General features: G+C 42.0%; 2 protein-coding genes across 3 annotated transcripts; one reads left to right on the top strand and one right to left on the bottom strand.

Annotated features, from left to right (window-relative positions):
- Positions 1-6: 6 nt before the first annotated feature.
- Positions 7-7,165, bottom strand: fbxo15 (F-box protein 15). Of its 2 annotated transcripts, XM_037455233.2 has the most exons (10): positions 7,117-7,165; positions 6,828-6,941; positions 5,720-5,824; positions 4,456-4,695; positions 2,880-3,071; positions 2,657-2,786; positions 2,451-2,533; positions 1,808-1,953; positions 1,204-1,328; positions 7-346 (listed from the first exon to the last, which is right to left on the bottom strand). In XM_037455233.2, exons 2-10 carry the CDS (start codon positions 6,926-6,928, stop codon positions 80-82), a joined length of 1,389 nt encoding a protein of 462 aa, XP_037311130.1. In that variant the 5' UTR covers positions 6,929-6,941; positions 7,117-7,165; the 3' UTR covers positions 7-79. The 2 variants fall into 2 exon arrangements, with proteins under 2 accessions (XP_037311130.1, XP_062415318.1); XM_062559334.1 differs by lacking the exon at positions 7,117-7,165 and having other exon boundaries at positions 6,828-7,110.
- A 1,958-nt stretch (positions 7,166-9,123) lies between these two features.
- Positions 9,124-12,191, top strand: cbln2b (cerebellin 2b precursor). Its single transcript, XM_037456353.2, has 4 exons — positions 9,124-9,428; positions 9,791-10,342; positions 10,941-11,060; positions 11,144-12,191. The coding sequence occupies exons 2-4, from the start codon at positions 10,055-10,057 to the stop codon at positions 11,339-11,341; spliced, it is 606 nt and encodes a 201-aa protein (XP_037312250.1). The 5' UTR covers positions 9,124-9,428; positions 9,791-10,054; the 3' UTR covers positions 11,342-12,191.
- The last annotated feature ends 10,492 nt before the right edge of the window (positions 12,192-22,683 follow it).

The following is a 22,683-nucleotide window of genomic DNA, read 5'->3' as shown; positions in this document are numbered from 1 at the left end:
GCAGTACACATATGTTTAATTGACATGGTAAAAGATCAATCACAAAAACCTTACAACCTGTTCAAGAAATACTGCAGGTTCAGTAATTTCTATTGAAATGTTTGTTGACTTTGCAAACAGACACAGAGACAACTAATGAGATGACAAAAAACTGCTCCTGTTCCTTCATCCAGACAAGTTTCATCTTCACCTCACCATCTGAGTCGCAGTAGTGGATCAGGAAGTGCTCCCCGTCATAGTCGTAGGAGACAGGCGTCTTCTGGCGCTCCATGGAAACCGGAGAGCCGACACACCAGAAAGGGGTCTTGAATTCGTCCAGTAGAGTCAAACTCATGATGCAGCAATTCTGGCAAGATGTTGTGGAATAAACTTTGAGGATCTCTTTTCTGTTTTCAACTATCATTGTTGGTGGGGTTCAATTAAGTACCGTATTTTCGCGACTATAAGGCGCACTTAAAATCCTTTTTTTTTCTCATAAAACGAGAGCGCCATATATATGGATCAATTGGTGGATCCATACTGGTTAACGAGGATCCATTGGAGGGAGAGTCTGGTGCCAGCAGCCGCGGTAATTCCAGCTCCAACAGCGTATATTAAAGCTGCTCTAGTTAAAAAGCTCGTAGTTGGATGTCGGGATCGAGCTGACGGTCCGCGAGGCGCCACCGTCTGTTCCAGCGCTGCCTCTCGGTGCAAGATGCACGAAAGCATTTGCCAAGAATGTTTTCATTAATCAAGAACGAAAGTTGGAGGTTCAGAGATATTGTTAATATCCACATTAACGTTTGAACAACGTTACCATGGGAGTGAACGCTTAATAACGTTTGATTTAGCACAGCCCGATCTAGTGGATGCACAACGCAGCCCCAGTCAAACGTTTTACTGCAGTATCTTCTATTCTATGCGCCTTATAATCCGGTGCACCCTATATAGGAAAATAGTTCTAAAATCGGCGATTCATTGAAGGTGCGTCTTATAATCCAGTGCGCCGTATAGTCGCGAAAATACGGTAAGTCTTGTTTAAAATTGAAATCTTTATCTATAATCAAATGAGTCAAAACTGTCTAAATAAATCCTGAATTCTTTTAATCAATTGAGCTTTTTTAATGTCCTAACATTAAAAATCAACTAAAATCATGTGGTCTGCTTGTTTCTTTAACCAACAAGTTTGTGATGTATGTGTTGTGCTTGCAGTTGATGCTGTACCTTCACTGCGCCCTGCAGGGCCTCACACCTCCAGGGAAGGTTGATTCTGCTGGATAGAGGTGTGTGCTGCGATATGATTGTGCTGCTAATGGCAGGCAGCTGGATTAGGCCATCGCTGATCTGAGCTGTTAAAAGGCAAGAACAAACGACGAGTTCATCTAAAACAATAATCATTTTTGTCACTTGATCAGAGAAGGCTAAAAAGCCTCAAAACAATATGTTCAGTCCTTTAAATTGTGGAGCTAAACAATGATACTACAATTGTTTTAATGAACAAAGCAAATACATGTTATCTAGTTTATTCCCGAAAATGTCAGAGTTGAAAAGCAAACTGCAACGTGCAGGATGCTACAAAGGACAATGTGCCAGCTGGACAAAGCAGAGAATGTTGATGTTAAAGGTCACACTCCTGATGTCCTGAGAGAAATATCTGTCTGTGTTGAACTTGTGGCTGCAGTGGCATTATAACCATATTTTGTATGATAAGGGGGAAAAAAGACAAAGCAAACTAATCATAGATATTTTGTATTAACCTTGCTCAGTATAACTTTGACAAATTTGAATTATACCTGCTCTAAGTCTTAGTAAATATAAGTAAATGTACTTCTCCTGCAGAAGATCTGGGGGAAGCTTCTGGACATGATCGTGCACGCACTGTTGTAGAGAACAATGTGTAGTTGGTAACCATGGAGACCATATTCAGGGTCTATGTCATCATGAGGGGATTTAATTATTGGCTCCACGTAGGGGCTAAAAGAGGGGGAACAAATAAAAGGACACTAAGAGTAAACAGATGAGGAAAAACAATAAGAAAACAGTATTTGATTAATGAGGTATGTTAGAGGTTTCTTCTGTGGACAGGAATCACGATGTACTCTAACGTTTGTTCTCACATGAAACCAGGAGAGGGGGCTGTGTCCCCGCCATGCTGAAGTCCCCCCCCCCCGCTCATAATAGGTGCCATCTCACTAATGGTCGTAGCCCCATCAAGACTGCTGTGTGGGCCTAATGATGTTTTGTTTCTCCTCTCAGATGATCAATGTATTGCCTTCAAGATTAAGCAGCTCCACTAATTATTATCACACGTTGGAGTATTTCTTTTTTTTTCAGATTCATGGAAAACTAATCAGATTATGCCCTATGTTGGTGAATCACAGGTGTCAGTGAGACTGAAACTTGGCGGCGAGGATACACCGCAGGCCATGTGAGCGTGTGAATAGAAAGGTGCCTGTTCAAGTGCAGCCTACCAATCAGAAGACCCCTGGCTGCTTCTTTCCAGCAGCCTGTGGAAGTGAAGGGTGACCATGACAAATGCAACTGAGGACTGATCCTGCAAAGACAGCCGTCCCTTGAATTTCAGGTAAATTGTTAATTGTCATTTTTAGTTGCTCCAACTACTCAAAGCTAACGAATAATAATTCAAAAAGGTCATAGCTGCATGAGAACTAATTACCCTCCAGACCCCGATGACGATGCCGGGCTGTAGCAGCTTCAGTTCAACCAGTCTGTCCTGGCCAATGACTTGCGCGCGTTCAGCCAGAGCCTCCATGTCTAACTTCGCCATGAGGGACCGCCGTCCAGGTCTGACGGAGAAGACAAAGGAAAAACAGTCGGATTCAGGGAGGGAAAAGAGAGAGAGAGAGAGAGAGAGAGAGGATGGACGTTGGCTGTCTCACTTCTTCAGGCCGGGGCAGTTGAGGGCTATCCTCCTGACGCCGTGGAGTTGAAGGGTGGAAATCTGCTGGTAGCCTCCTCCGCCCCAGCACAGAGTCACAGAAGTCTCGCAGAACCGGGACCAGTTCGGTTCATGTGTGCACTGACGCCCCGACTGATCAGACACAGTCAGCTCCCAGCTGACGTGCAAGTTTCTGGAAAGAGGTGACACGACACCGGCATATAGCAAAGACAATATTAGGCAGATGTTTGGAAAAAAACACATTTGTTTACACTGTATTCGGTATAGTTTGGTAAGGGAGACCTGAAACTAAAAGACTTCACGCATTATAGATACTATCTAGATTAAGATAGTCATTACTGGCCGATCACACATACTCACTTAATGAAATGATATGCGACAAATGCAATGAAAACTCAGCTGCTGTGATAAATCTCTTGATCCAGTTCTGTCTGAAATGTGATTCAGGGCTTCCCCTGCTGCGTCTCGCCGAGGCACCATCCAATATCAATTAAGTGGAGGAACAAAGCTAAAAACTGGAGCATCCCAGGAGGCCCCAGATGACCCGGGGGATTTCGCTCTGCATTGTCTTCGTGTGTGTGATGTCTTGTGAAATGATTATTACCGAGAGGTAAATCGCATGCTCTTCAGTGTCTCTCACAGACAAACTCCCCACGGGGGGAATTGTCTGAGTAGGCGTGAGGCCGGAGGAAGGGGAGGGTGTGCGCGCATGAATGTGTGGGAGTGTGCTGTGGACGACCAGTTGGGGGGGGGGAGAGAGGGGGCCATAAGTAATTTATTTCAACAATTCCGACAGCATCTCCAAGAAACACAATTATTTCCGCTTCCCCTCTGCACCACAGCGACTGCCACAGAACTGAAAATTGAGTGCCGCACAGCCTCTAATCAGAGGTTATAAAAACAAAGCGATGAGGGAGCTTTCCCCTGCGCGCCGGCATCCCCCTGGGCAGACATCTTGCTCAGGACAGATACCTCCTTTCTCACCTCCAATAAGAAATTGTCAATAAGCGCGATATGAAAAACAAACCCCGCTTTCTATTTGATGGCGAAGCGGCGTGAACTGTTCCCTCGTCTCCACCTTTTTGAACTTTCCTAACAGGATGGATCTCCAAAGTTTTACTGTTTGCTAACCACCAACTAGACACGGGTCCCCATGATACCTCGCAGAGCTGCTTCCAATTTTAAAAACAGCTACCGATGGCAGATTACGGGCATGGTATAAAAAAAAAAAAAAAACAAGATCAACACATTTCCTTTTGGCTGAAAGTAAAGCCGCACACTGTGATATATTAAACTAAATGACAAGGATTGCCAGAGAGTTTTTTTTTTTTTCTCACGCTGAGAGCTGAAGCACTCGAATGATTGAAAATGCACAGTAAGCCCTCATTTAAGAGTTTATTCACAAACAACACTTGACAGGCTACTCAAGTGTCTGGTTAGTGAAATTAAGTACTTGCTACATATAAAATAAAAAAAAACCCACATATAACTAAGGTACTTCATTAAAGTGGTTTTCAAGAGTAGAGCAGTTTTGGCCTCTCTTTGGCCTCTCTTACCTGAGGACCCGCTCCGTTTGGCTGGGCATCCCGGTGTGAAGGCTAATGGCTCTAAGATGACTTTTCCACTTGTTCATTTCATACGCAGCTACGGACGTGAAGTGCAGCCGCCTCCAGCAGCCCGCGGCCCGATCCTGCACCTCCGTCGCGGCCGTCTTCAGCAACAGCTCGTCCACGCAAATAGGCTCCCGCTTTTTGTTCTTGATTAACCCTGCTATGTATATCTTGCTCCACAGAGCACTGCATGGTTGGTATTCAAAAGGTAGAGAAAGGGGAGAGGTAACTTCATAAGATTATTTGACAAATGATTTATTTATATGGAATAATAGGTCTGCCATACTGATATAACCTCTCTGACTTATTCCTGAATTTAAATGTTCTTCTGTTTTTTTTTGTCATCTGTTTGTGTGTTGGTAGAGAAAAATGCTGCGTTCTGATAAAAGTTTTATTTCCTGTTAACAGGCCCAGTCATGTGTTGAAGTTCTTACTTTATGTATTATTATTGTAATTAAGGTTTCATGGAAATCACCCTGTGAAAAGTTGAATGATTTTTGTATAATTTATAAGGCATAAAAGCAGGAATTAATAGAAAGATAGGTGTTCTGAGCAGTACTGGAAAGACGTCACATGACAGGGCATAAGGAAGTTCTCCTCACAGCTTAGTGTGCAGTGACAGGTAGCTGGCTTTAGTTTGCATGGCTCTGTTTCTCATCGGGGGGAATTAATGGTTTAGTGCAGGCTGCACAAATTACAACCTCTCAGGAGATTACACTGAACCATGAACATTAGTTTCTCTTTCACATGTCAGTTTAATACAATTACTACCACATTTGGTACTACCCGATGTGCAGAAGCAACTTTAAGGGTCACTAATCCCTGAATCCACTCTTCCGATATATCATATTAAAGTTGTCGGATTTGAGGTGGACATGGAAGCTGCTTTAAAAAATAAAGTCTAGATGTCTTTGTACAATATATAATATATAGAAATCCAGAAATGGGATGCCACAATAGTGAAGAAAAATCTGCTGATGCCATAAAGCAGGATTTATTTAGAAATGTGTGTATTCTATGACTCAATGTCTTTGGGGATTTGCTTGTTGTGATAAACAAACTAGTCTTAAGTTTTGTGTTTTAGTGCACTGGCCAATTTTTCACATGATTCAAGCAAAAGGACAAAAGGACTCTCTGCTGGATTGTGTTGGTGATTGATGTATCTGATGTGCGGTTTATGTCGCATTAACACGACCTGGCTGCTACTTACTCATCATTTGCAAGCTGGAAGAAGAGCTTATTGATGTGGCTGATGCTGAAAAGAGCGCCGGCGTCTAGGTACGATAGAATCTTCATCAGGATCTCAGATGGCAGTCTGAGGAAAACGGTAATTAGACGTCACTACAAGGGAAGTGACATCGCAGGTTTCCATGCCGCCTGTTGTTCAGCACGCAGTTCTTCAGAGGGATCGCTGAATGAGACAAATGAGCTCTTGACAGGCAGTCTTATTATGCATTCCTGGTAACAAAATGAAACGACCCATGTCTGTCTTTGTCATTCAGTAGACTTGGTATTATACCAAAACAACACTGTTTATCAAAATGCTTGTGTGAAAATATACCTAAGATAAGAAAACAACAAAGGAGAGTGTTACTTCATGCTTCATACATCCAGTTCGTCCAACACAATTGTTCCCACAGAATTCTGGCAGAGAATACCCCTACTCACGCTGCAAGAAGTGAAGAAAAAAAGGGTTTTTTTATGATAAATGGTGAAATAAAGTAACTAGTCTTTTAATGACAAAAGTTGGTGCTACGTATACCAATTTTAACAATTTCTGAGTTCACAAATCATGTTCAGTGTCTATTAGTTCAGTCCATTAGTGAAGAAAATACATTAATTGAGGATGGGATGGACAGAAGAGCTATCAGTAACAATTTGACTCGATTGAAATGCAAAAGTGCAAAACGTTCTCTGGTTCCAGAAAAAAGCCTTTTTGTTGAGACTTACTTTTTGAATCACAGATTAAAAAGTCTATTTAAATCACTGTTTGCGTATATACATATTTACAATTACGTGCTGTGCTTTTATCAGGCTGATTAAGTTGTTTACTGGATCATTAAGTTAAGATGCCAGAACTGTGACTATGAAAAAGAAGAACAATTATGAATGCTAAATCGCTACTGTCGGTTGGAAATGTATTGCTATTCTACATTAAAATAAGAGTCAGATTACTTCATTGGTACTGATTTTTGTGCGGTGCTTTGACTGAGTTTCAGTACAAACACGGTCTATAAATCCTTTATCTTGCAGGGCGACCAAGCCTTGACCTGCCACAGCTTCTGAACAGCAGGGAAAGCCACGTTTTGGTTGATTACCTTTGCATTAAGTTCAGAGTGGACGCTGGGGACGATTTGTCGGCTCTTTTCGACGTCCTCACCGCCCGCATCCTGGAAATGTCCGCTTTTGGTGCCGCCATGTGTTGCGCTGCTCTATGAGTCAAATACAAATGTATAAGTTAACTATGTTTTATGTATATGTATATATAAATAAAGAAGTTTGGTTTAATGTTACACGTTAGAAAAGCAACCAAACACCGCTACGTTAACCCCTTAAATTAGCTAAACAAATCCGTTGATGGAGTCGTCGATAATGTCACTAAATTACCAGAGTTTCCGCGTCCAGTCGCCATGGTGACGTCCGGTCAAGTTTCTTCCCTGGGCAACAACTAGTTTCCGGTGGACAAGGCCGATAATTGCCTTCAAAGTAAAAGCGGAAAAATGCTAATTTCCACTCAGAGATTATACAGTTGTGTTGCAATGTAGTAGCCTACCGACCTACAGTATGAGACATAATGTTGGACTCAGTTTTACAATTGTCGTTCTGTAACTAGGTCTGATTAATTAACAGAAAGTGACCGATAACTGACATAATCAGGGTTATTTTCTGGCGTTTAAAGATGAAAAACGTAATGATGACTCATAATCATCATAATGTTGCACAACAATGATCTAACATGGGGTTTCCACAACGCTCATTAAAAATAAATGGATTCCAACTAACCTAGAGAAGATGTCAGTTTCACATGACATTTGAACAAATCATTACCATGCATAGATGTGCATTGCCACACACATACGTTGCACTTTGTTTTCCTGTATAGACTTGATCATAACAATTATGTGGGTAACACTAATTCAGGTTTAAAGATATTATGGTTTATGTGGGAAAGTTTTTGTTTTTCAGACTTGCACACAGACCCATACACAAACAGATGGACGGAAATATATTTTTTATAAGGTGGGTATTTTAAGCAGTGGAAATCATGGTGGTGTGAGTATGCAGGTTGGGTCTCTTCTGAATTTTTGGATATTTAATTCATTTATTTTCTGCAATAGAAGAAGGACACACTGGAATAGGTTTTTAGATGTCTTGCTTTAAGTCCCACCACATAATCAACCTCCCCATTCCTGGAAGCTAGTAGCTCTGCTAGCTGTCATGAAAAATAACCATAACACATTCCCAGTCCGGCCGATCATGCTGCCTGATGGAAGTGAAGTCCCTTCTAGGGCAATGGCAGCCCCTGGTATGGCAATGCCATGTACATGTAGGCCACATCCCTTTCCCTTTCATGTCCCCCGTACTTGACATTTGATGATTTTTTTTTGTGTGTCCTTCTGATGGCCTCAGGTCAGTTGTGGCTCTTGGATACCTGATGTCACTCTTCCGCATGGCCTGTCAGCCAGCTCTGACAGTGCAATGTTTGTCAAATGGTGCTGAGAAAGGATCAACACAATTAGGTTTAAAGCTGAGTATCTGCAAGTTGTGTTTCTTTACACATGGCTGTTATATGCACTTTGTGTGAGCCTCATATTGAGAATGTTTTCAAGGTTTCAAATGCTTATTCATTGTGACATGCAAACCTTAAAGGAATGATTTGGTTTTTCAAAATGGTGGTATTCAAAATGCAGCTCCAATGAATTATGTTTAAGGAAAAGCAGACTTCCCTCCCACTTTTTTCTTCAGCTGGTGAAGCTGAAAACAGTCTATTTACAGAGCCCTTCGTTGCAGACGTGAGTCCCATGCATAATGTAGTCAGTTCACATATCTTTACATCGGTAAATGACAGCTCATTAAAAGGTATTCGTGAGGGTTCACCGCTTATAAGGCCGACTCTCAGACTTTTCAGAGGTGGGGATCACTGATAGGAACACTTTACACGGTTCTTCAAAGGATGATGGCGTGTCAAGAACTGAAAAAAAAAACGGCCAAGGGTAGTACAGAGAGGTGCAGGACATTCTCTGTGAAGTGCGTATTTTCTGAAGGGTCCACTTCTTTCAATCAAACCGTGGAGAGTTTGTAAAACGTGATGTGCATTAGAAATGATTTGCTGATATGCCAGTACACACCCACCAAGTAATGAAACATGCCAACCAGATGCTCTTGTTATTTTAATCACACTAGTGCTTAGATTTGATTTTGGATAAGCATTCAGTAGTTGTTACACCCACCACTGGATGGCGCACAAGTATCTTGTTTGGACTCTTAAGATCGCTTGTTTAAGTCTCCAATTAGTTGCATACAGCCAACATGCGTGCTGCGTATGTACCAAGTAAAAGCAAGGTTATCCACTGCAACCCGCATTCCTTTCAGATCAAGCAGGGTGGGACATGAGAAATCATCATGTAAATGACAGACATTGACATGACTGCAAGTGATCTCTGTCTTCCCAGGGGGCCTGTGAGCTCACAACATCCACATGATGAATATGTAAGCAAAGTCTCTTGACAAAGTCCATGTGCTCTTAATTGCGGGATACTTCTGAAGAGTCTCCTTGCAGTGACATAGACAAAGAATGGGCGTGAGTTGTCCCTCGGAGAGGAGCCCAGAGACTCGTGCTTGTGTAGCACCACCGATCTGAGCACTCAGTTCACAGTCTGAGAGAGACAGAGAGCATACCAGCGCGATGGATTGCACAGGTAGGTCGTGATTCACCTTTTGGCAAAGGAAATGCCCACAAAGTGATTGTTTTGCTACAATTACCGATTGGAGAGAAAGGAAAAGATAACTGTAACGTCATTTTAATTCGACACTATAATTTGTTACCAATTGTTGAGGCGCAGAGTTATAAGAGACCACCCGCAGTGGCACTCTTGATCCGACTAACGGAAAGTATGAAATGTGTAACATCACCCGATTTCTTTTCTAATTTTTCTATTTACTGATGGCGATTGCCTTTTTTACGCACGATAGCCATTTTACGCACGCACGATAAACGACTGAACTATTTGAAATTGTTTTACCACTGCTGCCTGATGTAATTATTTTCATTTGATCTCAGGATTTGGAACAACAGCTGAGTGAATACTCTCCCAAAACCAACTCAGACGCCTAGGAGGGAGGGTAGTTACCGCCGGAGCGACTCGGAGTGCGTCTGTGTGTCAGAGGTTCTTTGAGAAAGCGAGGGAGCATTGCAGATAGAGGAACAAAGAGAGGGAGAGAGAGGGGAGAGAAGGTACCAAGTCCGGACCAGGTGATCGAGAACTAACAAACCTCCAAGGGGCTGCCGGGCTGTATCAGTGTGCACGGGATCAACGATCTGACCATGGTCCCCTCGCGCTGCCCGGGACCCTGCGCCGTACTGGCACTGGTCCTTCTCTTGGGATGCAACTCGGCTTTCTGCCTCGGCCAGAATGATACGGAGCCCATCGTGCTCGAAGGAAAATGTCTTGTGGTTTGCGACTCTAACCCTTCTTCGGACGGAGGGGTCACCTCCTCACTTGGCATATCCGTCCGCTCCGCTGGGGCAAAAGTGGCTTTTTCCGCCGTGCGTGGAACCAACCACGAGCCGTCAGATATGAGCAACACGTCTATGACCATCTACTTTGACCAGGTCAGATGTTTACTGAATTTTGCAGAATTCTGCCAGAGTCTAATATTAAGGAGATATTAGTCGTATCCATAGCTCCTAAATAGTTTTCATTTTTTTCTCTTTCTCTCTCTACAATACATGCGATGTATTTTATGCCACTGTATTCACTCTGGCTGATCTGAGTCATGAGTGTCTCTAACCATAATAGAATTATACAATTTCTTTGGGAAATTGTTAATTTAATGCCTTGCGTAATTGGTGGGATTTCGGGGATGCTCTATCAAAACGAATGTTCATTCATGCGGATAGATCACATATATATAGGTCTTAGGCCTCAGTTGGACTGACGTGCATTGTTTTGCTTCTGCTAGGATGTTCCACTTTTTTGCTTTTGGACAGCAGCCTATTTTACACATCAAAATGTAAACCATCCCAAACTACGACTGAAGCGCAGCCTTAAACCCATTTGGCATACCAGCCTGATACGCCTCTGTGCAGTCACTAAGCGCGTTAGGGGCAAACGATGAGATTGATGAAAAAACAGATGTTGTGTTCAGTGAAGCTTGCGCGGGGGAAATATCTAATGCCGTGTCTCTTTTCTTGCCCTCCTTGGTCACAGGTTTTAGTGAACATCGGCAACCATTTCGATCTCAAAGCGAGTGTTTTCCAGGCTCCGAGGAGGGGGATATACAGTTTCAGCTTCCACGTGGTGAAGGTCTACAACAGACAAACCATACAGGTGAGCAATTGTTAAGCAGTTGGCTTGCCGTCAGCACTCAATAGAGACCCGGGCACGACACCGAACTCTCCCCTCTCTTGCAGGTGAACCTGATGCAGAATGATTATCCAGTTATATCAGCATTCGCCGGTGACCAGGACGTTACGAGAGAGGCGGCGAGCAACGGAGTACTTCTGATGGTCGAACGGGAGGACCGCGTCTCTCTGAAGCTGGAGCGAGGCACCTTAATGGGCGGATGGAAATACTCCACCTTCTCAGGCTTTCTAGTATTTCCTCTATAATCTAACCTGCGATGATTCAACGTCGCACGAGACTCTGAAAAAGAAAAAAAAACGAGAAAAAAAACCCATGCCATTTATTTTCAACTTAAATACCTGTCCGCCAAGGAAGCCGACGAATATCTGTATACCTTCAATCGTCCACTATCTAGTCAAATATGAACGTTTCCTTGGAGTTTCATATATTCGAATCCATCAGTCGACTTTAACGCAATCTGGATGATTAAAAGTATCGATCGGCCAGGGGCGTGTGCTTGTCGGGAATGTGGATTTTTTTTTCTTGCTTGGAAAACAAACTTTGCCAACAGACAAACGGGTGTACCTCGGAAAACGGACAAGGGCGAAGATGATGAGTGGAAGAACTGACGTCCTGGACAGGCCGAGTGTGTCATGCTCTATTTTATGTTTGTATAGCCTTAAAGAATATATGGTTTTCGTCCAAGTGAAGTATGTGGAATTATGGACAACCAGAGAAGAAGTGTTCTCACGCCCAAGGCATTTTTTCTTTTTTGCACGAATGGAAGTTTTTACTTTATGTTTTGTGCCGTCAATGGTGTTGCGTTTGGATGCTGAACATATTGAAACATAAGCCAAATGTAGGCCGCCGACGAGTTTATTAAAAGAGAAAAAAAGGCAACATATTTCAGCCACCAGAGACAACTTAGAGCCCTTTTATTAAAGCATTATTATATAATTTCTAAAGTACATATTCAAATTATTGTGTGTTCTACATTTCGGAATCTGCGTAGCTTTGACGGATTTAATGTTCAGTGACGTTGCTCACCAAATGTACATTGTGGAAATAATAGACAAATCCCTAAATGTCCCGCTTAATAAAAGATATTGTATTGTATAGGCTAAGCGCATTTATCACTGTTCATTCACAGGACGTTGCACTTGGAGGCAGCAGGTTGAAGAAAAAAAATGTTGTCTAATTGTAGGGAGAGTCTGGTAAAAGGCATTTGACCAAACCCAAAGGCCTCTAGGGAACAGAGAATGTGATCAGCTGGTTCTTAGTCGCTGTCCGCGGTGCTGAAATGCTGAAGGACTCCTTATTCAAAAATAATAATAATAACGCAGCACTGGTTACAGAAAAAACCCTCTAAGACTTTCATGACAGAAAAAAGAGTTGTATATTTGTTTATAGAGTAACATACATTAAATGAAAATATACAATACATTGGAGCACAACCAGCATCAAGCAAACATATATTTTGATATATAACCACATGCTTCTGTCTCTACGATAAAGCAAAGGAGCCGTCCATACGTAACAAGTGGAGGGTCCCCACCCTTTGGTGCAATTTATTTTTTCATCACGTAATTGCCATTTGTTTGAAAATCAAACTTTATTGATACGCCCCATCCCCCCCCCCCCCCCCCCACACACACACACACACCAGCCTCCTCCCTCAAGCAATCTCTCTCACCCACAAACATTATTACAGACCCCCCCACTCCACCCACCCAACTAAATGCAGGGCGTTACTAAATATGAATCAAAGAGTTGAAGAGAAACAAGTTGATTTACAGCAATTTACTTACATTAGCATACTAGTCTCATATTTTAATCCAGGTGATTGCCTTTTATCCCACAATAATATCTGGTGTTGAATGAGTTTTGTTGCAACTCAAGTGTGGACTGAGCAAATGCAAAATCACTGTAATTCAATATCAAAAAGTCACCTGCTGTTTTGTACAATTCTGGAAGTTGCAGGTTGTCTAATTTAGCAGAGCAACATCCAATTACCGCAGCTGAGTTCTCTGATTGGGTCAAAGGACAAACTGTGTTGCTTCACCTTATTTTGGAGAATTCCAGTGTTGAATATGATCTTTGTAGTGCTGTGGAGGGAGGCACTGTTGTACTATACACGTAGTGGTGTTAGGTCTGAGGAGACAAACACGTTTGAGCTTCCTGTGTGGAAGCTGGTGTGCGTGCAAAGGTCCATACAGAGACTTTGGTATTTGTAGAAGAAGCTTGTGCAAGGCAAACACTAAGGAGTAGTCTGGTGAATATGAAATATAGTAGTTTCTTACTTACTTAGAGGAAGACAAAAGAGGATATGCTGCAGGGATTGGTGTGAAAATAAGGCAGTGCGTTTCTCAATCAAGCTTACAACGGCTCGACAATTTATTTGATAAAACTCACTTTTTCAAACTTTTTTTCCTTGAAAGGACCACATTCCTGAGTGACAAAGTCCTCTTCAATGCTTGGAAGTGGTCAAATGGTTAAAACAAAGCCAGCACGACATTGGACGAAAAAAAATGGAGAAAATATGTCAGAAGAATTAAGAGCCTTATTGTGATACTAGTATTTTAAAACATAATCAACCCTTGCATATAGAAGAGGCTTTTCCTTCCAGTGGTGTTGGACTGAAAGCCAACAACCGCTCGGCCTGGGAAATGGTTGCATTCACCGTTGATGATATCATGCATGTGAGCGTATGGAAACTTGAGCTTTGCTGATGGCCATTTGCTTTTATTTACGTGTACACACTTCTTCATCTTGTGTGTAGCAGAATGTAGCTGAGAACAAAGAGAAAGTCCTGCTGATCGCTTGCTGATGCCAGCAATTGGACTGCATAAAGCAGTAAAAACTGCCAGTGAATCACAGTGATTAGGAGAGTGGGCTCAACTGGCCTATAGCTTGCTAATTATGTGCATACTGTTATGGAAAACAATTTTCCATATGATCCCCTTAGATAATTAAGACAGCCGTTTGTGCATTAACATTTAGCCTGTGCACACAAATGACAAATGTAAACATAAACACGCAGGTTATTGCTTCATGTAAATAATACAATTTCCGTACATCAGAATTTAAGTGCAAGATGAGGATTATTTTTTTTATTATTTCATGTCTTATCTAAAAACACTGTTTTGCTCCTTGATACAACGTTATTGTATTAAAGATACCTTAATTATTTAAGGTTTACGAGCCCAATTGGTATTTTTTGTTGGTAGCTTTAACAATAGATTTACCCAAGTTTTCTGCCATGTTGGAAAATTAAATGTGTCCACCCAAAAGTACAATGAGCCTTCAAATGTGGGCTCCCTTTTTTTTAATGGGAGCACAGATGGCATTTTACTGTGCTTTGTAGGCCACTCGGAGTCATTAAAAGTCACTAAAAAGCCCTCAACTCATTTGGCCATTTTATTTTTTATTTTTAGAGCATTTGTTCTTTTTCTCTTCTAAGACTTTCCTTCTTCCTTTCAGGATTGGTCCTTCAATCCGTATGCAACAGCACATGCAGGGAGATCACAGGTCGGCTGCACAGTGGGCCCTTCTCAGCATGAAGGTGCAGAGATGCTTCATGCTTTGGGATATAAATTATGTAAGAGACTCATCAGACCGATGTCATCTTTGGTTCCCGACTCTCCTGGAAAATGCCAGTTATTCGTTAATGAGGCTGTTTTAGAGTGTACGCACCCACGCAGGCTCAACAACAATTATGTACACTGAACGCACACTTATCAAAGTTTTATTTTTGGGCTCATAGAGGATGGAGCAAAGTGGCTAATGTTTGGAAATATCCAAACCTATCTTTAATTTGCTGCGGAACCCCCCCCCCCCCCTCCCCTGCCACAAGAGAAAAAAAAATTAAAATAATTTTAGTAGCAAGAATTTGTTATTGCTGTTGATTTGAAAGATGTCCTCTGGAGATCAGGACTGCTTTGACAGTCATTTCAGCGTGTCTTTTGGTCTCTGAACATTTAATCACATTGCCTTTGCATATTTTCAGTGGGTGTTTTATTCAATTTGAACATAGATGCTATTTGGCAGGTTACGTGTCATCTTCTCTCTGTTGTTCTACACCTCAACAGATATGTGTTTATCTTTTTTGCAAATGTTACCCTCCTCTTCGCCTTAGAAGATCATTACAATTTATTTACGAAAGTCCTTTTTTTCAGCATTTATCCAAGGCAAGATTTGGTTTCTAACATTTCTATTTCAAGTAGTTATTGATCATTTTTGGAACAAGCAAAGGTGAAATCACCTCTTCATCCACCACGACTCAAAGAACCTTTTGTGTCATAACTTAGTTTCTATGCAAATAGTCAATTCAGTTTCACGGCAACAAAGCACATAGTTTCACAGCCAGCGCTTAACACCCCTACATCTAAAGTTAGCAATTTTACCTTGAAACATCGCATCACTCGTTTGAAGAGCCCCCTCCTCAGTGACTCCAGTAATAATCTAGCACACTGAGGACAAACTTGACCCCGACTTTATACATTTTTTTTCTGTAGCAGTGAGACGAAATCTCCTTCAGACCCAAAATGTACTTTTCCACACTTGTCCACCCACAGTCCAGACAACATGGTGATACTGCCGGCACAGTCTGAGACCTTTAACAAATCTGTCTTGAATCCCAACTTTGCGCTGTGCTTCATCTGCTTTCCAAGCCACAAAAAGCAATCTAATAAGAAGAGACATTTATCAAGTCACTATCTCTAAATTTCCCACTTCACGATTAAACTAATTAAGCCAAGTTCTGTACAATATGTGTTTGGATATTCCCTCTATTTTATGCTTCTTACCTCTTCATGTGTATACGTGCGCTGTATCCATCCCAGGACACGTCTGTCCAAAGGACAGAGAGCCTAACAAGATTTTCAACCTTTCCTTTGATTACAGATGAGCTAAATACATTGGTATGCATGAGGGAAAAAAAATCTTCAGAAAAGGTGTCCTTTGCAACCGACTCGCTTTCTCCCTGCTCCTTGTCCCCGTTATGGCTTTAAATTCCTATCGGTGTGATTGTGTGGGTGAATAAACCTTTCACAGCAATATTTTTATTCAAGTTTTTCCCGGGCAAACCTACAGGCAGTTCCCTCTTAAATGAGGCTTACGGGTCCGCTCAATCTAATATCTAATGTGGCTTGGAGTCAAAAGGAAATACACACTGAATGGCAGAATTTATCACCATTTATAATGGTCCAGACCTCTTTATGTCATCTTCCAAACCTTTTTCGATATGCTTCCTTCCAAATGATCCCCGCTAATTTCACGGGCCATAGGAAGGGTGGTATTTAGTCTGCAAATCATGGAGGCATCACCTCCATAAGACATAAAACCACCTGTGCCCTCTCCTCAGAAAGATAGACTTAGGCACGTTTATCACAGATTTCCATTCTGAATCACGAGACTCCATCAGAGACACAGCGACGACGTCGTGTGTCCTTTGAGTCAAATTTCACCATAAACTTTTGGATTACAGTTGAGGCAGTGCAGCGACCCAGCTCATTTGCACTTGAGTAGAAATACAATGATGCAAACGGAGAATACTCTGAGAGGATAACATGTGGCAGTGTCTTGTTAATAATGCATTGGTTTGCGAAACAAATAAATAGACGCATAACACAGACAAACATCAGTCACAGGACCGCCTCTGTGAACAGGCCAATCCCTGAAGAAAGAGGGGGAGAAAGACAAAGAAAGTCTGTTTATTCCCTCTGCCACAGCCTGCAATATCCATACTGCTGAAACACGCAATTCCCCAAAGAAAATACTACCTCGTCCAAGCCCCCCCCCCCCCCCCCCCTCTCTATACACAGACAGCAAGCAACTCGGAGCCAGGCCACCCTGGCTCATATGAACAACTCCTTGATGTGATGGTTCCAATACATCATCGGTCCACACATTAGATTCAGGCACAGCAAGCCTGAGAGGAAGCATCCCGGGCCCAGCATCTATAACCACTTTAACTACTTTCATTAGAAAGGGAAAAACTGTGCCTCAGCACAACTATAGCTGGGGAAGATGACAAAACCCACTCTGGGAGTTGTTGATCCTTTTGAATCAAGGACACATACGGAAACACACACACAGGGGCAGCAGCATACTATTTGTTTTATAGGTGTAGGTGTGAATTCTGGTTTGGGTCATTTTATAGTTCATTTGGAAAGGAGTTAGCACTGGGTTTAATAAGGTTAAATTTCTTGCCAAAGCAATTGAAAGTAGACTATCACCATCTATAGCCAAGAAACCAATATGTTAAATTGAAAATGGAATTATATGAAAACTCAATAGTTGCCGTAATTCATACACAGATTGTGGCAGATCGGACCAGTGAGACCGAAAATCAGGTGACAAACTTTTCATGTGCATGAAAATTCATATCGGTAGTAAGAAGTGTGTTTTTCTTACTACTTAAAACTCTGATCACTTTGTATATAATGAATAGATTTTAGATTGTACACTATGATATAGCAAAAGTCATCCGTATACATTACAACACAAGCTGCATGGATAAACCTATGAAATCATTTATTGCATATATGACTTTAACTTGTAAGGAAGTCCTCCGTTTATTCTTCCACAATACTTTAAGGAAACAGAGCGCTTTAAGAGGGCAAAAGCTAAAAAAGAAAATCTCTTTTCTGTCTTTTTTGACACCGTTTAAAATCCGTATGTTTTTTGGAAACCTGCAGTCATGATTGTTTGTGCATTTTCTATTTGTTGTGCAAGCATAAACTGAAGTTTCCTGACAGATGTGGTAAGCAGAATATGTAATGCCTTGTCAACATGGGTGGTTTTCATTGGGGGCGCTGTTGTTGCCAGGGCGTCTGTGCTGTGCACTTTGCACTCACCGTTAAAGAGACTGTGAGCAACTTCGAACACTGATGACTTCATATGACCGACATGAGTAAAAGACAGAAAGAAGATTGGATCTTAAGAAGTTGTTATTCTTAATGCTTATTAACTCGATAGGGCTCCACGTAAAATCCTAAAGGTACTTGGTGTAACAAAAACTATAGCAGATTAGGATAAACAACATAGTTGGGCTGAAAAAAAGTAGGTAAAATGAGTCAAACGCGAACCATGTAGTATAAGTACTAAAATGAAGTCAGAAACAGCAGTAAAAAAATAAAATAATCAAAAGTTACCGGACTCTGACTGTTGACACATCCCACCCTCTCACTCACTGTGTGTGTGTTCTATTTTTTTTTTTCATTATGCTACATCCACAAACCATTCTCTCAGTTAGGAGGTAGGGCTCAAGAATGACGATCTATTCATTAGAACTGAAATCCACACTCCATCGCTTGTTTGGATACAGTGTTGGAGGTAAAGTCCGGACTGTAAAGTTGTTATGGTCGCGATGTCTGCTGAATCCTTAACGACATCCAATTATTTCATGTTCTGAATATACAGTAAACGTTGACGAGGATGCATATGGACAATAAGACCGGTTACGAAACATGGAGGATTTTCTACATGACTTTAAAAATGTAGCAACTGGTCCTCGTTTCCTGGAGCTCATTGGAATATACAAGTGCATTTGTCATGTCGAGACCCATTTATTGGCATATTTTAAAGTCGCAGTATACTCTGAGGTATTGTAAGAGGCAGAGTAGAATAGGGAAGATTCAAGAAACCTGTGTAATTCTCAATTAAATGTTTTACAGGGGAAAATACATTTAAAGAGGGTCAGTATCAAACCTTTTCACTGAACAGAATGTATGTCATTATTCTCTGCCCGTACACCTGTTAATAAAGTCAATATGGACAAATTGCATGCTACTGCAGGTCGGATCAATGTATCCGAGGTAACGGAAATAAAAGCTTGAGCTCGTCAATCTCATCATAAACATATGGGTGGAGAAGCTTGGTGGAGGCATTGAATTGAACACATATTCATCTGAGTTTCTCCACGGCCTCGGGCGTCACGGAGGACTTTGGAGAATGCTACAGACACGTTTTAAGGGCAAAAGAAGACCAACAACTTGTCTTCGAGAGTGTTCTGGATGGCCTTTCTACAAGTCCCCCACAGTGAAGATGGAACGTCATCACCCTCATTTAACCCCCAACTGACATGAGAAGCTCAAAGAGGGAATATGAAGTGGGAGGAGGGTCATTATTTTACGGGTTGCCCAGACAAAACATGTCAACATCAAACAACATCTTCGCGGGTTGGACAACGCGTTCACACCGTAAAGTAATGGGCCGCAATGACAGCCGACTAGCTTAGCTTTGCATGAAGACAACACATGGGGGTCATGTGCCAGAATATGTCTTGGCTGAAAGTGGGTTGCTAGGCAACCGACGGAAATACCAGGAAGTAAAGGAAGACATAACATTTTACTGAGCTTTAGAGGTGCTGTATAGCATATTTTTTTGCCTTCTTGACAAAGAACAAACAACTCCTCCTTCCCATTTCAAATGTTATGCTAAGCTAACTAGCAACATGTTTCAGATACCTAAGTGGTGACTTTTTCTATAGAAGATGCTATTCTCAACGCGCCCAGTCCCTAGTCCGAGTGCCTCTATTCATTATGCAACATATTCAAAATGAATGAATTGCTGTTTGAACAGCATTATCCCGCAACATCTTAAGAGTTCCTCCCTTGGCCTGCAAATGAGCTTGTGTGTTTACTCTGTGAGCTCTACGGCTGACAGTAAGAGCCGCTCTTCGGAGGCTCAAGCGTGCGTTGGCTCAGATATCATATTTAAAGGATGCGTTACAGCCAATCCACTTTGGGGAGAACCTTGTGGAGGATCAATGCTTGCATGCCGATGAGCTTCGCTCAGGTGTTGCCAGAGGCACCATGATAATGGTCAGAGCATGCAGAAACATTGCAGGGGCACTGATGGGCTCAGAAGGAGGAAGATTTAAGGAAATATACCACAAGTTCACTGTTGGTAAGGCACTAACATCCCAAGGAAAGGAAAGAGTCACTTTCTCTGTCCAGGAAATTAAACGCAGCCTTGACGACTGACCCTGAGCTTGCAACTCAAGAGCTGTATCTTTCACACAAAGGGACTGTCTACAAAGTCAAGTAAAGTGGTGTTCAAAACCCAATTGCATCATTCTAAATACTTTAATATTCAGTTTTTTTAATTTAAAACCTTAATTCTGAATCATTTGAGGCCATTCTGAATCACATGACAGCGACACTTAGGAGAACAATTTTTTTTCTGATCCTACTGTCTGGTTTGTGTTGTGATTTGCCCAATCACAGTCCCTCCCCGTCCTCTCTGCCCCAGTTCTTGAATGGTCCCCATCTGGTTTGACAATCTGTTTTGATGGAAATCGGTTGTTTTTTTCCCCCTTATCTCCCATCTACCCTCTCTGCTCTTGCGTTTTTTACTTGAAGTTTCCCTGCGATCACGGCTCAGACGCTTCAGATGAAGCTTGGGCATGATCACTACCACTCCTGCATTGTCACCAGAGCCTCACAGTGCTTGCCTTCCCCCACGGGGAATAAGGCATTGTACAATAAGATCTCTTAGCTTTCACCTTAAATAGGACTCAGATTATTGGGATGGAAATGTAAGTCTCCGTGCAATTTGTAAAAAGAGGCTTTTTCACCATCTGTTAGTCTTTAAAATCTTGATTTCTTTTCACAAGCTGTTTCATCTTGTTCATCTTACAACGCCATTTAGACGGGCTAATGGTGTTGTAGATCTTCATATAGGAGCTGGATAATTGATGTGGCATTTTGTTCTTTTCTGTTTTTCTCTGAAAAGAAGAAATCTGACATGTTAGATCTTGAAAGAACAGAACAGTTTCAATCTTGCCTCAATTTGATGAGCTGACCCTACAATAAGAAATAAGGAAGGAGGAAATTCTGTGTCATAGTGGTAAAGGTGACAATACTAAATGTAGCCATAAAATTTAATTACATTAATTCTGGGTTTCATTCTAAATGAAGACGTTTTTTTCTGTAATAACGCATTGTTTAACCTAATAATGTTTAGGTGTTGAATTTCAGCTGGCAGGAAAGTTTTACCAGCTGTGCATACCTTGTGGATATTGAGTGTTGAAAGAGTAAACACAGTTAAGAGAGTCAGCAAGAAAACAAGAGAGAGGAGTCGTCTCCCCCTCAGTGCCCCTCCCGCGTCTATCTCCATGGAATAAATGTGACTACCATCACAAACTCTGTCTCTGTCAACAACTGCCTTATGCGTCTTCAGTCGGCAAATCGTGATCAACGCGGAGAGACTCTTCCTTGGCAGAGAGGCGAGGAAGAAGAAGAAGAAGAAGAAGCGCCGTCCTTCTTTTTTTTCTTCTCCTTCGCGTTGTGAAAATTATTTTATGTCCCGTCTTCCTACTCCCGCCTTTTTATTTTGCAAAGTTTTGGAGTGTTTTTAAATGCAAAAGGTGGTGTGCTTTTTCTATTCCCCAAGTGCATTCACATCCCAAAACACTTTCTGTGTCTCTGCCTCCCGCCCACCCCACCCTCCCCACCATCTCTCTTCTCCTCCACCCTCCACCTCCCGATTTTTACATCCACCAGACGATACCACCCCCCTCAACGTTCGTTTCTCCCCCTTTCCATCACTGCACATGCACATTTTTAGGTTTACTTCAAAGAGGTCTTAAGGCAAGTGGTTCCACCTATCCTGACTTCCAGACTGAGCTTCAATGCCCTGAAATGGCGAACCGTCTCGCAGCGTGCAGCCGTAGAAACCCATTGATTTACAGGGAATGTGCACAGGCATGCAGAAACAATCAAAGAGCTCTCCAGTAGAACATTTCTGGCATTATTTTCCAACGCTTTCATCCATCTATAGAAAGGGAAACCCAGGTTATCTCAAGGTGCTTCCAGCCCCTGTGTGCTCAGGAGCAGGTGGGATGAACGGTCGATAACACACACGAACACACGTGAACCTTGTGAATCATCTCCCACATCAAAAGATCCACCTGCTTTTGTGTTGAACCCCTTAGATCCTTTATTAGAGTAGAATAGTTTGGATAATGGTGGGCAGAAAGGAAGGAGGAAAGCAGTTGATCCACGTTTGGCAGTGTGGGCAGTAATTTATCCCCATACATAAGTCTGCTACTAGAATCCTCTTATAGCCACATGTCCTTTAATTTAGCAGCGTTTCTTAAGGTTAAAAACTAAAAACCAATCCAGCCCTCGCTTTTCCTCCATCATGGGCTAGGGTCCCAGGTGATCTTGCAATTATGTGATTGCACCTTTTCCTTTTTTCTCAAATAGTTCAAAGGAAGAATGGGAGTCCTTGTGGCTGCTCATGGGCATCACACAGAATGCGAGTCCTTGTGATGCTTCTCTTTACTTCTCTGCTCAATGGGCGGTTCCCGTTCAGCTAGAAAGTCCCCCGGTGATTCGATGCAGCAAATTTCATCCAAACAGAACAAATTGTCTTCCAGGAGGGGTTAACTAAACTTAAAATTGTGGAATAAGAAGCCATTAAGATATTTCATGAAATCTAGACGGGAGGTGGGGTATGGTGGAGGGAACGACAACGCGAGCGTGAAATGCCACAGCATCAATGAATGATTGAGGGCTATTCAGCAGGAGAGGAAGAGGATATAATGGATAAACAGTGATTATGCCAAGTCCAGATTGAGAATGTTCATATTTACAGTGTG

Source organism: Pungitius pungitius, chromosome 19 (assembly GCF_949316345.1).
Source record: "Pungitius pungitius chromosome 19, fPunPun2.1, whole genome shotgun sequence".
Classification (NCBI taxonomy): Eukaryota; Metazoa; Chordata; class Actinopteri; order Perciformes; family Gasterosteidae; genus Pungitius; species Pungitius pungitius.
Note: the sequence above shows the minus strand (reverse complement) of the source record. Positions and strands in the feature narration are given on the sequence as shown.

Coding starts and splice junctions, on each gene's coding strand:
- fbxo15 (XM_037455233.2), bottom strand. CDS start 6,928: ATGGCGGCACCAAAAGCGGACATTTCCAGGATGCGGGCGGTGAGGACG. Junction 5,825..6,827: donor ACTCTGAACTTAATGCAAAG/GTAATCAACCAA, acceptor CGTTTTCCTCAG/ACTGCCATCTGAGATCCTGA. Junction 3,072..4,455: donor CAAACGGAGCGGGTCCTCAG/GTAAGAGAGGCC, acceptor ACCTCTTTCCAG/AAACTTGCACGTCAGCTGGG.
- cbln2b (XM_037456353.2), top strand. CDS start 10,055: ATGGTCCCCTCGCGCTGCCCGGGACCCTGCGCCGTACTGGCACTGGTC. Junction 10,343..10,940: donor TGACCATCTACTTTGACCAG/GTCAGATGTTTA, acceptor CCTTGGTCACAG/GTTTTAGTGAACATCGGCAA. Junction 11,061..11,143: donor ACAACAGACAAACCATACAG/GTGAGCAATTGT, acceptor CCTCTCTTGCAG/GTGAACCTGATGCAGAATGA.